The sequence below is a fragment of the Emys orbicularis genome, chromosome 21, assembly GCF_028017835.1.
Source record: "Emys orbicularis isolate rEmyOrb1 chromosome 21, rEmyOrb1.hap1, whole genome shotgun sequence".
NCBI classification, from domain to species: Eukaryota; Metazoa; Chordata; order Testudines; family Emydidae; genus Emys; species Emys orbicularis.
The window spans coordinates 812023-829766 of NC_088703.1; the positions used below are offsets into that span (position 1 = coordinate 812023).

Here is a 17744-nt window from a genome sequence, read left to right on the forward strand (position 1 = left end):
CCCAGACCCCAGGGGGTGTGTGGACAGTGTAGGGTGACCAGACAGCAACTGTGAAAAAACGGGACGGGGGTGGCGGGTAATAGGCGCCTATATAAGAAAAAGTCCCAAAAAACAGGACTGTCTCTTTAAAAACAGGACATCTGGTCACCCTAGGACAGCGCTGTGGCCCCCCCGGTGACGCTCCCTGCTCTGGCTGTTACAGGTGGAGATGCTGCCCCCCGCGGCCGGCTGAGGGGGCGGAGAGCGCGGCCGGTCACCCCGACACCGGGATTCTGAGTTGCCGTGCCGACCGGGGGTGCCTGCCCACGGCTGCAGGGAGGCAGTGGCTGTTTGCTAAACCCCAGAGGAAGGGGACGTCCCGGGCCGGCCCTGCGGGCGACTTAGCTCCCAGCCGGGCACCAGGGAGCACCCGCCGGGCCAGGGGGACTGGTCTCCGGGAGCGCCTGCCAGGCCTCAGAGCCCCTAAGGGAGCAGGGGCCCCACCATGCCAGCCAAGACCCCCATCTACCTGAAGACCTCGACGCCGAAGCGGGGCCGGAAGCTGCGGCTGCGGGACGTGCTGTCGAGCGACATGATCAGCCCGCCGCTGGGGGACTTCCGGCACAGCGCCCACATCGGGCCGGAGGGCGAGGGCGACATGTTCGGGGAACTCTCCTTCCTGCAGGGCAAGTACGACCTGCTGCCCAGCCTGGGCCGCCGCCTGGCCTCGCAGAGCGCCCAGGCCGTGGGCCATGAGCCGGCCTGGGGCCCCGCCGCCAGCGGCTACCGCAGCCTGCTCAAGAGCGCCATCTCCCTGCCCGTCTTCAGCGGGGCGCCCAGCCCGGAGCAGGCGCCCCCCAAGCCGCCCCGGCTGCACCTGGAGGAGCTGCCCAGCAGCCAGCGCTCCATGTCCGTGAGCTGCGGCGAGGGCTGTTTCCACAGCGGCCAGGGCCTGGCCTTCTCCTCCATCTCCCACTACGACCAGCTGCCCTCCTCCGTCTCCTTCTCCGCCGCCTCCTCTGAGGGCTCCTTCCCGGGCCCCTGGGGGCTGGGCTACGGCGCCCGGGCCGGCACGGACACCCAGGAGCCCCCGTACTCTCCCGGGGCCTCTGTCCCGCGCTCCGAGTCCCTGCTGGGGCTGGACCTGGACCTGGGCCCCTCCATCCTGGACGACGTGTTGCGGATCATGGAGGAGTACAAGCTGCCCAGCGCCAAGGCCCTGTAGAGCCTGACCTCTGTGCCGCCCACCGCCCCACGTTCCCGCCCTGGGCCCACGAGGGGCACCGCGGCTCTGGCCGTCTGGGCTCTGTGGGGAGCCTGCTGGGACTGGGGCACGGCTTAGCCCCTGACCCAGTGCGGCTCAGGAACTGGCCTCGGGCATCACCTAGCTGAGGAGAACACGGTGCATGGACACTCTCTCCAGCTCTGCCTGTCCAGCTACAGCAGCTCGACTTCAGGAAGTTTCAGGCCTTCAGCGCTCCCTGCCCGGCTCTGCCCCCGGGCGGGCTGGGCTCGGGGCCGGCGAGGATATGGGCTGAGCTGTGCGCTGAGCTGTGGAGACTCGCGGGCCCCGTGGAACGGGCTGCACCGGCGGGGACGCTCCTGGCGCTTTGCTGCTGCGCCGGCCCGGATCCAGCCCTGGCCTGGGCCCCAGCTCGGGGCTGCGGGATCCTGCCCCACTGGGCACAAAGCCCATATTTAAACACTAACACCCCACCCCCCAGCGTAACCGCAGACCCCTCCCCCGCATGTCCCTGCCTCCTGCCATGGGCCTTGGCTGGCCGCTGACCCTGGTGGGGGGCTCCCGTACGCTCTAGGGCCAGGGAGACCCCGTGTGATTCTCCAAAGCGGGAAGATCTGGGCATGTCCGTCCCGCCCCCCCAGTCACTGCGGCAGCATCCTTACATCTGACCCCACTCCCGCAGGGAGGGGCTGCCCCTGTCCAGCGCCCTCCCCCACGTCCCTGCGCACAAGGACTGGGGAGTGCCAGGGGGTGAGGTGGGAAAGGACGGGGAGGTTTGGTGGCCGGGAAGGGGACTGGGGAGAACGCACACGTGCGCACACACACACTCGTACACTCCCTGCCCCCCCACACCCATACTCTCACACTCCTACACACAAACCCACACCCCCCCCTACACAGGGCCGCTGAGAGCGGGTTCGGGCCCCGGTGAAAAAAAAATTTCAGGCCCCCCAGCAAGGGCAGACTGGCTAAACAGGGCCGATGAGAGGGGGGGGAAGCCGGGCCCCGGTAAGGCAACAAGAGGGGGGGAAGCCGGGCCCCCTTCCGGACCGCCAGGCCCTGGTAATTTGTACCGGCTTCCCCCCCTCTTGTCGGCCCTGCCCCTACACACCCTCACTCATACCGTTCTTGGGCTTGTTTGCTGCCAGCACCCAGCCGCTCCCGCATCTCAGCCAGCAGAGGCTGCGGCCCCTCCGGGGTGGCCAGGCTGAAGGACGGAGCGGTCCGGGGTAGCACACCTGGGGATCTGGCACCAAACCTTCCTGCCCCCTTGGGAGGGGGCTGCCCCACAGCCGGGCCCCCCAGGTTCTGCCCTGGGCCCCTGCAGCATCCTTGGCAAATCCCAGCTGGTGACGCCCGCCCCTCTCACCACAGACCTGGTGCTCCCTGCAGGCCTCAGCCTGCTGGCACGTGGCTTCACATGGGATCGTCTGGCTTGCGTCTAGTTCTGGCCCTTCAGCAGCTCCTGCCCCTTGGAGAACGGCTCCCGTCCTCCCCTCGTGAGCCCCCTGCAGTGCATCCCCCTGCGCCCATCACCGTGGCCTCTGAACCCCTCGCTCTCCTGCCACCTGGAGTCGTGTGTCAGCAATAAAAGTGTTTCGTCCCCGGCACCTGCGTCCTGTGATGGAGCCCGGCCCCCATGGGTGCCGCACGGCCAGCGAGTGACCCGGGCTCCCGACCGGCTGCGCCCGAACGGGTGGGACGCAGGGCAACCGCCGGCGTGGGCTCTGCCCCGGGTGTGCCCCAGCCCCACGGCTCTGCCTCCTCAGCAGCAAAACAGGCCAGAGCCCCCCCCAGAGGTGCCTGGGAAGGGGAGAGTCCCTCAGCCTGAGCGGGGCTCGAAACAGCCCCCCCCTCGCCGGAAGGGTCGGTTTCCCGGGGCTCTGTCCTGCTCTTCGGTTCGTCGCTGGGCCCCCATCGCTTTGCCCTCACAGCGCCGTGTGAGGCAGAGCCACGCAGCTCCACGGAACCGGGACTTGGCCCAGGTCTCCAGAGTCCCGGGGCAGAGCCCTAACCACTGGGCCACCCTGCCTGTCCGCTCCGCGGAGCGCACCCGACCTGATCTGCCGAGGGTTGAGTCTCAGGACCAGGCCTGGGTCCCCGTCACAGCTCCTGGGTGGTCACGCAGCCTAATGACACTGCTGAGCCCGAGAGGCAGGGCTTGGCGCCCGGGGAGATGCCAGCAGGGGGGCCTGGGGACAGGGCATCAGGCCCCACGAGCCACATGTGGCACCAAACTCCCAGGCCTGGGCTAGCCCCAAAGACACACCAGGGTCACCGACACTGATTCTTCTACAGCGGAGAACAGAACCCAGGAGTCCTGGCTCCCAGCCCCCCCTGCTCTAACCACTAGATCCCACTCCCCTCCCAGAGCTGGGAGAGAACCCAGGAGTCCTGGCTCCCAGCCCCTGCTCTCACCACTAGACCCCACTCCCCTCCCAGAGCCGGGGAGAGAACCCAGGAGTCCTGGCTCCCAGCCCCCTGCTCTAACCACTAGATCCCACTACCCTCCCAGAGCTGGGAGAGAACCCAGGAGTCCTGGCTCCCAGCCCCCTGCTCTAACCACTAGATCCCACTACCCTCCCAGAGCTGGGAGAGAACCCAGGAGTCCTGGCTCCCAGCCCCCCCTGCTCTAACTACTAGATCCCACTACCCTCCCAGAGCTGGGAGAGAACCCAGGAGTCCTGGCTCCCACCTCGCCCCCGCTCTAACCATCAGCCCCCACTCCCCTCCCAGAGCTGGGGAGAGAACCCAGGAGTCCTGGCTCCCAGCCCGCCCCTGCTCTAACCCACCAGCCCCCACTCCCCTCCCAGAGCTGGGGAGAACCCAGGAGTCCTGGCTCCCAGCCCCCTGCTCTAACCACTAGATCCCACTACCCTCCCAGAGCTGGGAGAGAACCCAGGAGTCCTGGCTCCCAGCCCCCTGCTCTAACCACTAGATCCCACTACCCTCCCAGAGCTGGGAGAGAACCCAGGAGTCCTGGCTCCCACCTCGCCCCCGCTCTAACCATCAGCCCCCACTTCCCTCCCAGAGCCAGGGAGAGAACCCAGGAGTCCTGGCTCCCAGCCCGCCCCTGCTCTAACCCACCAGCCCCCACTCCCCTCCCAGAGCTGGGGAGAACCCAGGAGTCATGGCTCCTGGCCCCACCCCTGGGAATTTGACCCACTCTGTTCCAGAGAGGACGGTGAGTGTCACTGTAGGTGGCTGTTTGCCCTGGATGACCAGGGCCCTGGCATGCAGCGGGTGTGACAGGGCACCCGGCCTGGCATTCCTCGCAGCCCAGCGCACAATCCGGCCCATTCTGTGCGCTGCATTCGCTGGGTGGGGGCCACCTCCTTGTGACCATGTGAATGAGTCTGGCCGCTCCAGCGTCCCAGGCTCTGACGCACCCAGACGTGCCCTCGTGCACGGTGATGGCATGAGAGCCGTGCGCAGCTCACCACAGCCACAGGCCATGCGCTGCGGGGCTGACACCCCCCAAAGAGCCTGGGCTGTTATCGTAGGGCCTCCCGTGCCCCCCGGGCTGCGCACACGGGGCTGTTATTGTAGGGTCTCCCGTGCCCCCCCCCCGCCTGCGCACACGGGGCTGTTATTGTAGGGTCTCCTGTGCCCCCACCCTCCCGGGCTGCGCACACGGGGCTGTTATTGTAGGGTCTCCCATTTCCCCCCCCCCCCAGGCTGCACACATGGGGCTGTTATTGTAGGGTCTCCCGTGAGCCCCCCCCCCCCCCCCCCCCCGGGCTGCGCACACGGGGGTGTTATTGTAGGGTCTCCCGTGCCCCCTGGCTGCACACACGGGGCTGTTATTGTAGGGTCTCCTGTGCCCCCACCCCCCGGGCTGCGCACACGGGGCTGTTATTGTAGGGTCTCCCGTTCCCCCCCCCCCGGGCTGCGCACACGGGGCTGTTATTGTAGGGTCTCCCGTGAGCCCCCCCCGGGCTGCGCACATGGGGCTGTTATTGTAGGGTCTCCTGTCCCCCCGGGCTGCGCACACGGGGCTGTTATTGTAGGGTCTCCTGTCCCCCCGGGCTGCGCACACGGGGCTGTTGTTGTGGGGCCTGTTCCAGGCTGGTGACCCTTTTCAGGGAGTGGGGCTCAGCCTGGCCTGTGAGGGGGCAGCTGGCCCCCAGCTGATCCCGCGCTGAGCAGTAATTAGCAGTAACGAGCCCAGCTGCGGCAGGTTCCGTCGGGAGGGAGGCGAACGAGGGGAAGGGGCGAAGGAAGGGCCTGAGGAAGGAGCTGCAGGCTGTAGGCCAGGCCGCCGGGGAGGCCGTGGGGCAGCCTGTGAGCAGCAGGGAGGCCGTGGGGCAGCCGGCTGGCAGGCAGGGCCCTGGGGAGCTGTACCCCACCGGGGAGCAAAGCGGGAGCCCTGCAGCCCCCAGGGGTGGGGTGACAAACAGGGACCATCGGCGTCGGCTGGGGGGGCCTTGCTGGATCTGTCAGTTGGACGTTTGTTCTCCTGGGGCTGCCCCTGACCCGGCTGGGCCGCGGGACGTGTGAACAGAGACCGGCTGGCGGGGGGGGTGCTGGAGGTGAGGACGCTGCTGTGCCAAGGGGGGCTCTGGGGGTGAGTGGAACAATATATGGGCTCCCATTTGTCTGGGCTGCAGACCCGGGGCTGTTTTTGTAGGGTCTCCCCCGTTTGCTGCAGACCCGGGGCTGTTATTCTGAGCAGAGCAGTGTGGGGCTGGGGTTCTCCCTCAGCAACCCAGCCCCCCTGGTGCTTTGGCGCTGGCTCTGACCCAGTCGAGGAAGCTGCTGTCTGCTTCCCAGCAACTGTGTGGGGAGGGGGCTCCCCAGGAGGTACACAAACAGCGCCAGACTTGCCTTCTTGCCCCTTACAGAGAGTAACAGCAGCCCTGCCTCTGCCACTACCTGCCCCCCAGTCCAAGCCACTAGGCCCCACTCCCCGCCCAGAACTGGGAGAGACCCCAGGAGTCCTGGCTCCCAGTCCCCTGCTCTAACCAATGCATGCTTTGGGCTGAAGTGGGACTTTCTGCTCGGTCTCCCTCGTGTTGGCCCTGTGGCCGATGGGGCGAGGGTCACCCAGGCCGCTGTTTAACCCTGGGACGATTTAACAAACCCGCTGGGACCCACAGCTCCAGAATGGCCCATTCCTGCCTGCTCCATCCGCACCCACAGACCCGTCCCCCCCGTACAAACTCCTGGGGCTTGGCAGAGACCCGGCCTGGCTGCCAGGGGGCAGGTGCCCCCTCGACTGGCTGCCGGGCTCCCGGACAGCGGCTTGCCCAATGCTGCGTGGGGATGCCGGGCGTGGGAACCGCCTTGGGGACAGGACCCAGCACCCTCTCCCCACAGCACAGCGGGGACGCTGGGACTCGCCAGGGTCACGCCGGGCGGCTGGGGCAGACCCCAGAACATAACAATGACGGAGGGCTCAGGCCCAGGAGAACAAGCCCCCCCACTGTCCCCCCTTCACTGGGCCTTGGGGTTAGAGCGGGGGGGCTGGGAGCCAGGATGCCTGGGTTCTATCCCAGCTCTGGGAGGGGAGTGGGGGCTGGTGGTTAGAGCAGGAGGGGCTGGGAGCCAGGACTCCTGGGTTCTCTCCCTGGCTTGGGGAGGGGAGTGGGGTCTAGTGGTTCCCCTGCCCATACCAGACTCTATTTCCCAGTGACACTTTATTATTTTAAGTCATTTCTTTCAGCCCCCTTCCTCTATTAGCAGTTTCCAGGGGGTGAAGGGGAAGCAGTACCCCAGTTCTGATCTACATTCCCCCTCCCCACCCCCTCACAGCAGACATGACAGATGGGTGCCTCCCCTGGCCCCGTGCTGACCCAGACCTGGCTGCAGGCTGGTGCCCTGGGGCTTACAGATGTGGGTTTAGACGCTCTGGGGATTTGGGATTCCTGCTGCAGCTGTCTCCAGCCTGCAGCTAGACAGGATTGCTTGGCAGAAGAGGGCTCCTTCCCCCTGCGGGACGGGGGGTTCTCAGCCCAACTGCTGCCAGGATACGGACTGAGCCTCTTTCCATCTACACAGACCCTAGCACTCAGCACGGCCGGGGGTCAGACTACACCAGGGAGCTTATTATCCTGTGTGGGACAGTAGCACCTACCGGTCACGGCCAAGATCAGAGCCCCGTCGGGCCAGGCGCCGCCCAGACCCCGGCCGAGATCAGGGCCCCGTTGCGCCAGACGCCGCCCGGACCCCGGCCGAGATCAGGGCCCCGTCGCGCCGGGCGCCGCCCGGACCCCGGCCGAGATCAGGGCCCCGTCGGGCCGGGCGCCGCCCGGACCCCGGCCGAGATCAGGGCCCCGTCGGGCCGGGCGCCGCCCGGACCCCGGCCGAGATCAGGGCCCCGTCGGGCCGGGCGCCGCCCGGACCCTGGCCGAGATCAGGGCCCCGTCGGGCCAGAACCCCCTCACACACATCCCCCAGCCCCACTCCCAGCTGCAAGGACCGCGGGCACCAGGACTTTGTCTCCCTGTAGACAGACCCCGCAGCTGCCTTCTACCAAGGCGGCGAGAGCAGGGGAAGGACGAGTCCTGCCCAGAAGCTCCCAACACCGGGAGTCCCTGTAAATGGCTGATTTGTGCCAGCTGAGGGCCTGGGCCCACAGGGCTAACGCCCCCCCCCCAACCCCAAAGACAAGCCCCCGGGTGGGTTTCCGGCACTAGGTGACCCTGCTCGAGCACGGGGCTTCCCCCCCCCCCCTCGGCTGCCTGATAGGACCCCAGAGAGCAGGACACCCCCCACCCCCTGCCTGCACCCAGCAGGGCCTGGCTCATGCTCAGCTGCCAGGAAAGCGCCGAGACGGGTCGGACGGTCCAGAGCCAGCGGCCCCACAAGAGCTATTTGCTGCCAGTGTTTACAGGGAGGTATAAACACCGGATGGAGGACGACTGCCTGAGCCCCAGCCCCGCACGCCCCCAGCCCGAGCTGCTCAGGACGAAGCAGGGACCCCGAGCAGCGCACGGCAGGACCCGCTCCCCCGGCTGCTTTCACCCGCAGGGCAGGGGGCGCATCAGGGCAACGACAGCGTCCGTTCCACTCAGGCACCCCCCCGCTGCCCCCCAGCATTCGCCTTCACTGCTGGCCCTGCTTCGTCACTGTGCAGCTGCTCGACCAGCTGCCACGTTACGGCCCAGAGGCGGCACCATCTCCGTGACGGAGCCAGGCTCCGGCTGTGACCTTGGGGCTGGAGTCCTACCTTAGCCAGTGGCTCTGGGGGCCAGGCCCACCCGCCCGAGTGAATTGCACCCGGGGGGCTCCCAGGGGACGGCCCAACTTTTCCAGCTGGCCCTGGGTTCCAGGCAGGGCCACATTCCAAGTCCCGCACGGGAGGCAGAAGGGGGAGCGTCCCGTTGCGCCAAGTGCGCAGCATGGCGGCTGCAGGAAGCCGAGAGGGAGGCAAACGGCTCAGCTATGCCCCTGCCTCTGTCAGGGGGCCCTGCACGGGCCCTCTCCTACGGACTGTCCCTGCCGGAGCTTGGCTCCGGCCCCGCCCAGGAAGGGCTGGCACGAGCCCAGCGCTCTCCCCCAGCAAGCCGTCTGCAGGATGGATAGGACCACAGGGAATGCCCAGCACATGGCCAAATATGGAGCCGAGCGGGGCTGGCCTGACCCAGCGCTCACCGGCCCAGCTGAACCCCAGAGGGCACCGGGGCTGGGTGCCGAGCGAAGAGGAGGAAGCGGCTGGCGGGGCGAGGCACAGCAGCAGGTTCCTGCACAGTGACCCCGGTACCAGTGCACGACCCAGCCGCCTCCACGCCGCGGCACGAGCCTGAGACCCAGGCCAGAGAGCCGCTCTGCCCACCACCAGCGGGCGCTGCCCAGTGCAGGGAGCTGCAGCAGCTGCCCCGTCCCCCGGAAGAGGGATTTCCTCCTGCCCCAGCCCAGCGCCATGGGCACAGCCCGGTGGGGAGCAGCCCACCCAGGGCAGGGCGAGGAGAACAGGGCCAGCGTCCCGCCCTGGGATGCAGAGACAAGGTGCCATATTGCAGCAAGAGGGGTTCCCCACCCTGCCCCCGAGTCAGAGGGGTGGGGCTCTGCCCCCCAAACTGCCCCCACTGCAGCCCAGACCTGCCGGCTGGGGGATCCCGCTTGCAGCTGAGCGTGCCCCAGGCCCGGGGCCGAGTCCCGGCCAGGTCAGCCCAGCCCCGGGCCTGGCTGTGTGTCTAGCCAGGGCCAGCAGAGCCCGGCGCCCCCGGCAGGGACCAGACCGAGGCCAGCGCTCCAAAGCAAGGCTTTATTACAGACCGAAAGGCACCCGCTGAGCCCCAACCCCTCGGCTGGCCAGAGATTCACACAGGCCAGTCACAGGCTGGGGCAGGGGGATACTGTCCAGGGGGCTGCTGGGGGGCCAGGCCTGTGCCATCCCCAGGGGCAGGGGAACAAGCTGTCGCGTCAGGAGGCTCCGCTGAGCAACCCCCGGCCCCAGGCTGGATTTGCAGGGTCTCGCTGGTCCCACTCGTCCGGAGGAAGCTGCCGCCGCCAAGGGCCGCAGGGGACCTCTCCCTGGGCAGGGGTCACGGTCGCTCCTGGAGCTCCGGGCTGGGCCGCCGCTGCAGGACCTGCTGCTTCTGGAGCCCCCGCAGCTTGAGGAGTAGCTCCTGCACGAAGGCCTGTGGGAGACAGAGGCTGGAAGCTGCCGAGCGAGCGCCGAGCATCCTTCCCCGTTAGCCCCCTGGGGGAAGGGCGGGTGCCCACCAGAGCAGAGACGCTCGCTCCAGCTGTTCCCACATCATCGCTCCTGCCCGAGGCTTCCCAGCTGTGTCCAACATCTGGAGGAGCTGACACAGCCCTGCCCCCAGCCAGCAGCTCTCACGCCACCCCCCCCTCGCTGCCCGGGAAACCCTGGGATGCCAGCTCCCGGGAGCCCCAGTGTGCCCATCACCGGGGCATCTGGGTACCAGGCGTGGAGGTCAGTGCCGGAGGGCACTGGGGCTCAGGCTGCTGTGGGGGAGGGATTCCCTAAGAGAGCTGCAGCCCCACAGGGGGAGGGGCCTGGTCGTGGCAGACACAGCACTGACCCCCCGGTGCTGCAGAGCCCGGAATACGGCCCAGCTCCCCCAAGCTCTTAGCCACAAGGCCAGATGGCCCAGATGTGCAGCAAGGGGGCCGCAGGCCACTGCTGGGTCTGAACGGGGAGCCCTGAACAGGGTTTGGTGCAGGGACGGTTGGGGGCAGGGCAGGATACCAGCCCTGGGCCTTGCACCCCCTGGTCCCTGGAGCTGCCTGCCCCACACCCAAGGCGCTAGAGGGGCCAGAGCTGCCTCGTGCGAGCAACTTGCCCCCAGCCTGGGGGATGGGGCAGCTGGCCGAGCCGGAGATAAGTGGGGGTGGGTGAGGAAGCAGAGGGACGAATGTTTTTCCCTTTTAAAGCTCTGATCGGCGGCTGCGGCGGGGCCGTGATGCTCCGGAGCAGCCTGGTCCCGTGGGAATCGCTGCCCGGGGTCAGGGCTTGGAACGCTGCGGCTGGAGCTGGCACTGGGCAGGGGGCTCCAGCCTGCTCCCTTCGGCTGGCTGGCGACCAAGCCCTTGGCCGGAGCTGGGCGGGGAGTAGATTCAGGGGCCAGCCCAGCGCCGGCAGCAGCCCTGGGTCCCTTTGCTGGGGCGGGACTGGGAGCTGTGGGCTCTCCCCGAGGCAGAGAGAGCCGGTGGCTGCAGGGCCCCTGTGGGCTGTGAATGAAGATACAGGCGCTGGGGCCCTGCCAGGACCGGAGCAGTGACGCGGTTGGGGTCTCAGCAACCGCCACTCACCTGTGTGTTGTTGTGACATGACTTCAGGATGCCCTGGAAACAGAGACAGACAGACCTGAGCGCAGTGCCCGGGGTCTCCGGTGCAGATCCACGCCCCGGCCCACACGGGACGATGGGACCTGCCAGCTCCAGGCCCCCCAGCCTGGTCCCCCGGCCCCAGCAGCCATGGGACAGCCCGCCCCAGGACCTGCCCCCCAGCTGGCAGGTGCCCTACAGCCGGGGGCTCGATCCTCCCCTGGACTCCGGCGGGAGCCCGGCACACCCAGCCGGCCTCCCGGGGCAGAGCCCTCCTCTCACTTGAGTGGAGCAGCTTCCCCTGTCCCTGTGATCTGGAGCGAATCCGGGATAGGGGGCCTGACCCACAGCAGGTGCCGCAGGAGGCCAGGCTGCCTAGCTGCGCTCGGGGCCCAGTGGCGGAAGCACGGCCCATCGGCCCCCAGGAGAAAGTCTCTCCCTGGCCCCATCAGCGCCGGCTGATTCTCTGCCTGAATCATGCAGCCCCGGGGGGCCCCGCCGGTCAAAGTCCCACACAGCTCGGAAGAGAAGCCACGGAACAAGCCTCTGACAGCAGCCGCTCCCCATGGCCAGCGCCGCCTGCGCACCACCTCCGTGGCAGGACAGAGCCTGGGCCATGCCCCACGGTCCTGCGGGCAGAGCACAGGGCCAGCCCCCCCTGGACAGACAGGCCCCAGGCCAGGGCCCCGAGTTGCTGAGAGAGGATGGGGCTGGCCAGACCCGGGCACATACCTGCAGCTGCGCGGCCCGCGCCTCGTCTGCGTCCAGCTCCAGGAGTTCATCAATGTTCACTTCATCCGGCATCTCTGCCTCCTGCAATGAGACGGGGCTCAGGAGCGGGGTGGGGGGGGGGTGCAGCCTTGCAGGGTGGCCTGGGGTCTGAGCAGCCTGGACAGGCCCCCCCACTTCCCTGGAGCTGCCAGGCTTCTGCTGTAATCCCCTCCCGGCTGCTCTGTGCTGGGGAGCGGATCCCATGCCAGGCCTGCCTAGTCCCCACAGGAGAGCCATGTGCAAGGGGCCCCAGCCTCACCCTGGGGCTCCCCCCCCTCCCCGCAGGGTCTCCCAGCGACAAAGCCGCCCTTGCCAGCTCGGGCCAGAGGGTTCCTAGCTCCCGAGGCCGGAAGGGACCTTGTGCTCATCTCGGCCGACCCCCTGCACGGCCCAGGCCAGAGCCCAGAGCCCAGCCCCCCCAGTAACTCCTAGGGCAGAGCGGCTGCAAACCAGGCCCTCTCGCTCTGAACTGAGGAGCAATGGAGATTCCCCCCACCCACCCATCCCGGGTGAATTGTTCCAGGTGTGTGGGGGGGGATTTCGCTCATCGGAAATAAGGTGCAAATGTTTAAGAGTCGAACTCTGTCTCGCTTCATGTGGCTCGTCAGATCTTCAAGTATTTGTGGCCCGGGGCCCATAGCTGCTGATCGCCTGGGCTCCAGTCACCCCCAACCTTCTCTGTGTGACGCTACATGGAGCTCGTTCAAACCCTTTGCTGGTTCTCGCCTCTCTTCTCAGACCCCCTCCAATTGACCCACCTCCTCCGTGAGTTGTGGGCTCCCGAGCGGGATGCAGGACCCCAGCAGCGGTCGTGGGTTGGAGCAGGTGGCAGGAATTCGGGCTCCAGACCCAGATCTGCAGAAGCGCTGGACATCCCCAGAGACAGTTAAAGCCAGCGCCACCCAGCCCCGGAGCGCCAGGCTCCAGCCCCTCTGGCAGGCGAAGCCGTGCCCTACACACATTCACGCCACACGGTGCCCTGCATGTGTGTGACGGAGCAGGGAGTGAGGCGGATTGACCTGGGAATGTTGCGCGGGAGTTTTATTGAGAGTGTCGGCATTGGTGATGGGATACCAGGGCGACGATACCTGAGCATGTAACCTGAGCCCAGGAGGGGGGTTGGGGCCAGGTGACACCTTTTCCCCAGGAGCCGGGGACGGTGGCTGGAGGAGACGGCTGGAGGGGTTTCGGTTTAGAGCTGGCTGGGGAAGCAGAGGGAGCCCCAAAGCTGAGGGATAAGCTCCCTACCCCCCTGGGGACCTGATTGAGGGGTCCTGGTTGTACCTACGAGCGCCGTTTGGACGGTGTGCCTGTCTAATAAACCTTCCGTTTCACTGGCTGGCTGAGAGTCCCGGTAAATCGCAGGAATTGGGGATGCAGGGCCCTGACTCCCCCACACTCCGTGACAATGTGACCCCAGGCAGGGCCCTGTTGTCACATGGGATCTCCTCCCTCCTGGCCCATCTGCTCATTCAGCACCAGGAAACGCCAGCAAGCAGCCTGGGGCATGCAGGCTGCTTCCTGCCAGAGCCCGATACAGGAGCAGATGGCCCCGGTCTGGCGAAGGGAGCCGGGCCAGGCCCCAGGGCCCACGTCAGCAGGTCCGTCCTCATGCCCAGTGCCACAGGACAGGGCCTGACCCAACAGCGCCCGCAGGTGCCGAGCCCAGCCCAGTGGGTGAGGGCAGAGGGCTTGGCCCCGTGGTGGGGGGGGGTTTAATCCCCCTTTGTTCCCCCAGCTCTGGCAGAGCCCCCCCCCGCCCCCCCAGCCTGGCTGAGGCAGAGTCCCCCCAGCCCCGTGCTCTCCTGGCCTGGGGTCCCTGCAGACCTGCCGGAGCCACGCACCCCAGGGGCCAGCCCTGCACCCCAGGTGAACTCGGGGCCTGCTAGAGCCTGCTCCTCCGCACACACACCCCCGCCACTCCCACCCCAGCTGGCAGCTTCCCCCTCCCTCGGGTCCAGGGCCAGGCTGCTCCGGATACGCCTGGTACAGAGCCCCATTGTCCTGCTGGCGCCCAGCGCTGCCAGGCTGTAAACCCCGTGCCCAGCACCCCCTGGCCCTACCAGTCACCAGATGGGCTGCAGGCCCCTCCCCCACTCCGCTCCTTCTGGGCCATACGCAGTTCGGACTGACCAGCCCGCGGCTTGGGGGCTGCTCTGCAGGGACCTGCTGGTCCCCCCTCCCCAGAGCCAGTGCCCAGGTCCTGTGTTTCTGGAGGAGGGAAGGAAAGAGGCTCCCATCCCCCACCAGCAATCAGCCCCCAGGGGGAGGGGAACAATTCCTGACAATGGAACAGCTGTTCCCAGTCCCACCCCATCTGGCCTGGAGAAAGGGAGGCTGGCGAGGGATGGCCCTGAGCCGGGAATGCGAAGGGTTAAACCAGGATTTCCCCCCACACTTACAGCCAATGGGATCAAGGCACAACGACCCCCTCCACCCCCCAGTGCAGCCCCCACCCTGCTCTCCAAGCTGGGTCCAGGCCTACGCAGAGGCCATGGGCAGTCAGAGAAAACTGGGCCGTGGCTCTAGGGAAGGGGCTGGGCGTTGCACCTGGGTTTACGGGGGATACGTGGGGCCGGCTCCAGCCCTGGGTTTTATGGCATCTGCCCGAGAGCTGGGCCAGGTGCTGGGCCATGGGCTCATTGGACCCCCGCGGTACCAGCTCCACACCCAGGGCAGGGTTAGCGGGAGAGCAAAGCGCACAACTCCCAGAGGAGACCCTGGACGTGAGCCGATTGCAGCAGGAGGCCAGGGCCCCGGGAGCAGAGAGGGCTGGGCACGGGTGCGGCTGGAACATGTCAAGCCCCCCGCAGAGCAGGGGACCGCCCCCAAACTCCACAGGGCACCGGGGGGCACATCCCCAGTGGGCAGAGCGTGTCGCCTCTCCCACTTTGGGGGCCAGCCCCCCTTCCCCCTCCCGAGCAAAGGATGTGAACGTGGAGGCGGCTGGGGAAGTCTGAGCCATACTGCCAGCCACAGGCCACCCACAGTTCTGCTTCCTGCCGCGGCGAGCCCAGCTCAGAGCACCTGCGGCCTTGCCCAGCCCGGCATCCGCGGGGGAGCCAGCTGCCGGGTCGCCTCTGCCTGCCGGCCCCGCAGGCTCCTGCCCCACGCGCCAGCTTGAGAGCTGGACGGGCTCCCCTGACCTGACGGGGGTCTCCGTGGAGTCCCCACGGCTTTCCCCTGCTGCAGGCTTGCAGCCATTTCCCCCCAAGCAGGCACCCAGCCGGAGCGCCAGGGGCCAGCCCCTCGCAGGCTGGGCAGCACCAGGCCCCATGTGCATGCAGGGCGCCCGGCCAGGGCAAGCCAGGAGCGGCCCCCCTGTCACAGCTCACATCCGGAGCGGAGCCTCGCTCGACTCCCTTCCAAACAGCTCCGAGGGCCGTTCCCCCAGCGCCATGGAGCTGCCTTAGGGATCCCATGTTGGGGGCTGGTTTCCTCAGAGCCCTGGCACGAAGCAGGGGTGAGTTCTAGGGAATGGCCTGGTCTCGCCTGCTGGCCCCCTCACACCCCAGGCAGCCGTGTTAACAGCCACCTTCTCCAAGGCCTGTTCTACGCTGCAGTGGGGCAGACGCTGCTCTGGTGCGGCGTGACAAGGCTGTGCCAGTGCACGGCTCATCGGCACCAGGCACGTGCAGCTCCCTCGGTGCGAGAAGAGCCCCGGGCGAGAGCGGCGATCTCCCTTCGCCTGGGAGGGAAACGCAGCTGGAGCTCTCCAGGCCGCCCGTGCCAGCCGCTCTCTCCTTTCATGGAAGGGTTGAAGCAAAGGAGAAAGTCTCCTATTTTTATAGCTGGAGATTCCTGACTCGCAGCACTTCCTGCTGTGGGTTCCCCAGGCTGGCCAGCCGGGCGGGGGCGAAAGTGCTTTAGGGTTTGGCCACAGAAGGCGACATTAAAGAGCAGCAGCAAGGTGCATTTCAGGGCTCGGGGGCTTGGCCCCGATTCTGCACTTCCTTGGGCAGCCACGTCCGCCCGCACAGAGCCGAGCGGGAGCATTTGGCCCGGGTTCTGGTGTCCACATTGGGTGCAGGACAGCAGAGAATCAGGCCCGATATTCTGAAGCGCGAGACGCGGCTGCTCTTCCCCAGAGATCTGCTCCGCTTGGCAGAAGCCCCGGCGCACGCAGACCGACACGCTGAATGACCCCAGCAGAGACAGAGCCAACTTCAGCCTCTCTCCACGAGGGCCCGACCGGAGCTCGGCCGACATCGGCTAATCCTAGCCCCAGAGGAAGGCAGAGGTGGGAGCCCAGGTCAGCTGGGGCGGGGAGGCACGTGCGGACTGCAAACCAGCCCCCCAGCTAGTGCCATTGCAGCGTCGGGGCAGCCCAGAGCGGGCAGCCCGGGCCAGGCGTTCTGCACAAGCACTGGTGCCCCGTGTGCTGCCACACTAGGAATTCAGTCAGTCACGGGGGAAACAGGCCGGAGAGACTCGCATTTCACACACCCACACGCCGGCACCTGGCCCAGGCCTGACTGGGCGGCACTTGGGTCTTGCCCGGAGTCACTTAGGGGAATCAAACTGCCGATCTCAGGGGGAGAGCAGGAAGACGTGGAGAGCGCGGCCAGCTCAGCTGAGCCGGGAGAGCCCAGTGCAGGGGCCCAACCCTCAGGCCAGGCCCTAGACTGGAGATGGCTCCAGGGGCTGGCAGAGCCCCAATTTGAGACCCCTTGCAGGGCCCTGACGACTTTCCGGACAGCACTGAGGCTAGGGCAGTCCTATTTAAAGGCCCCCCACACTCCCTGGTTGCTTTGGAAAGTCGCCCCCAGCCCTTCCCAAGTTCTGCAGCCAGGACAGCAAAGGGACCCACGGGGCAGTCGGGGACGCCAGCCGCTCTGCGGAGCCCCAAGAGAGGGAGGGAGCCCCGAGTCCCAGGTCTCCTCTGTTCCTTGTTCTCCTCCCGCACGCCCCAGACCCAGGGCAGCTGGGGAGTCCTGGCTAATCATGGCACCGGCCCAGCCCAAGGCAAAGGGTCTTGTCCAGCCTGTGGCCCCAGCAGCCAGCCATGCAAGGTTGTGCCCCGTCATGGCCCCCGAAAGCAAAGGGCGTAGCCCAGGTGCCGGGCAACCATTAGCCTTTAGCTCAGATGCAGCCCTTCAAACCTCCCAGCCAGAGCCACCGAGTCAGCACAGAGCTCCCCACCCACGTCCCTGGGAGCAGCTGGGCACCCCATGAGCCGCAGGCTGCTGTCTGCAGGGGGGGTCGCAGCAGAGACCCCTCCCCCACATTGGTAACAGACCCCATGGCAGAGGGTGCCGCATACCCAGGGTCACCCCAGCACCGAGCCTGGGGCTCAGGGAACGAGGGACCCCGGCAGCAGGGGGAGCTCCCCGATCGGCCCAGGGCTCTGGGAGGGCAGTGGGGGCTGGTGGGTTAGAGCAGGGGCCTGGGAGACAGGACTCCTGGGTTCTCTCCCAGCTCTGGGAGGGCAGTGGGGGCTGGTGGTTACAGCGGGGGGGGAGGGGGCTGGGAGCCCGGACTCCTGGGTTCTCTCCTGGCTCTGGGAGGGCAGTGGGGGCTGGTGGTTACAGCGGGGGGGGGGCAGGGGGGCTGGAAGCCCGGACTCCTGGGTTCTCTCCCGGCACTGGGAGGGCAGTGGGGGCTAGTGGCTGTCCCATGGCCCGGCCCTGCCCAGTGAGCTTCACCCAGCGCTAGGCAGGTGCCAAATTCTGCCCCGACCTCGGAGAGAAGAAAGTCTGGGTGTCCCAGGACTGAGGATGGCGGAGCCGCGCCCTCATCTCAGCCCCCGCGCTCGCCCGTCCCGTGCGCCCCGGCGCAACTCACCCGGCCCCGGTACAGCTCCTCCAGGCGCCCGTCGATCCATTTCTCGGTGTCCAGCCGCCGCTGCAGCTCCCGCCGGTCGTACTTCACCGTCACCCGGGCTTGGCGCTTCTGGATCCCGGGGCTGCGGGCCGGCTCCGCCCGGGGACTCCCCGGAGAGCGCGCCGGGGACCCCCGTCCCAACCGCCTGCCCACCCGGTTCGCAGCCATCAATGCCCGGCACCGCCACGGG

General features: G+C 67.7%; 2 protein-coding genes across 2 annotated transcripts; one reads left to right on the plus strand and one right to left on the minus strand.

Moving 5' to 3' along the window:
* Positions 1 to 484: 484 nt before the first annotated feature.
* On the plus strand, positions 485 to 1204 carry LOC135893267 (cdc42 effector protein 2-like). Its single transcript, XM_065421069.1, has one exon. The coding sequence runs from the start codon at positions 485 to 487 to the stop codon at positions 1202 to 1204; it is 720 nt and encodes a 239-aa protein (XP_065277141.1).
* An 8213-nt stretch (positions 1205 to 9417) lies between these two features.
* PPP1R14A (protein phosphatase 1 regulatory inhibitor subunit 14A) lies at positions 9418 to 17722 on the minus strand. The gene is made up of 4 exons (XM_065421018.1): positions 17516 to 17722; positions 11693 to 11773; positions 10946 to 10978; positions 9418 to 9807 (listed from the first exon to the last, which is right to left on the minus strand). Exons 1-4 carry the CDS (start codon positions 17720 to 17722, stop codon positions 9712 to 9714), a joined length of 417 nt encoding a protein of 138 aa, XP_065277090.1. The 3' UTR covers positions 9418 to 9711.
* Positions 17723 to 17744: the final 22 nt, after the last annotated feature.

Coding starts and splice junctions, on each gene's coding strand:
- LOC135893267 (XM_065421069.1), top strand. CDS start 485: ATGCCAGCCAAGACCCCCATCTACCTGAAGACCTCGACGCCGAAGCGG.
- PPP1R14A (XM_065421018.1), bottom strand. CDS start 17,722: ATGGCTGCGAACCGGGTGGGCAGGCGGTTGGGACGGGGGTCCCCGGCG. Junction 10,979..11,692: donor CGCGGGCCGCGCAGCTGCAG/GTATGTGCCCGG, acceptor CTCTGTTTCCAG/GGCATCCTGAAGTCATGTCA. Junction 9,808..10,945: donor CATGTCACAACAACACACAG/GTGAGTGGCGGT, acceptor TGTCTCCCACAG/GCCTTCGTGCAGGAGCTACT.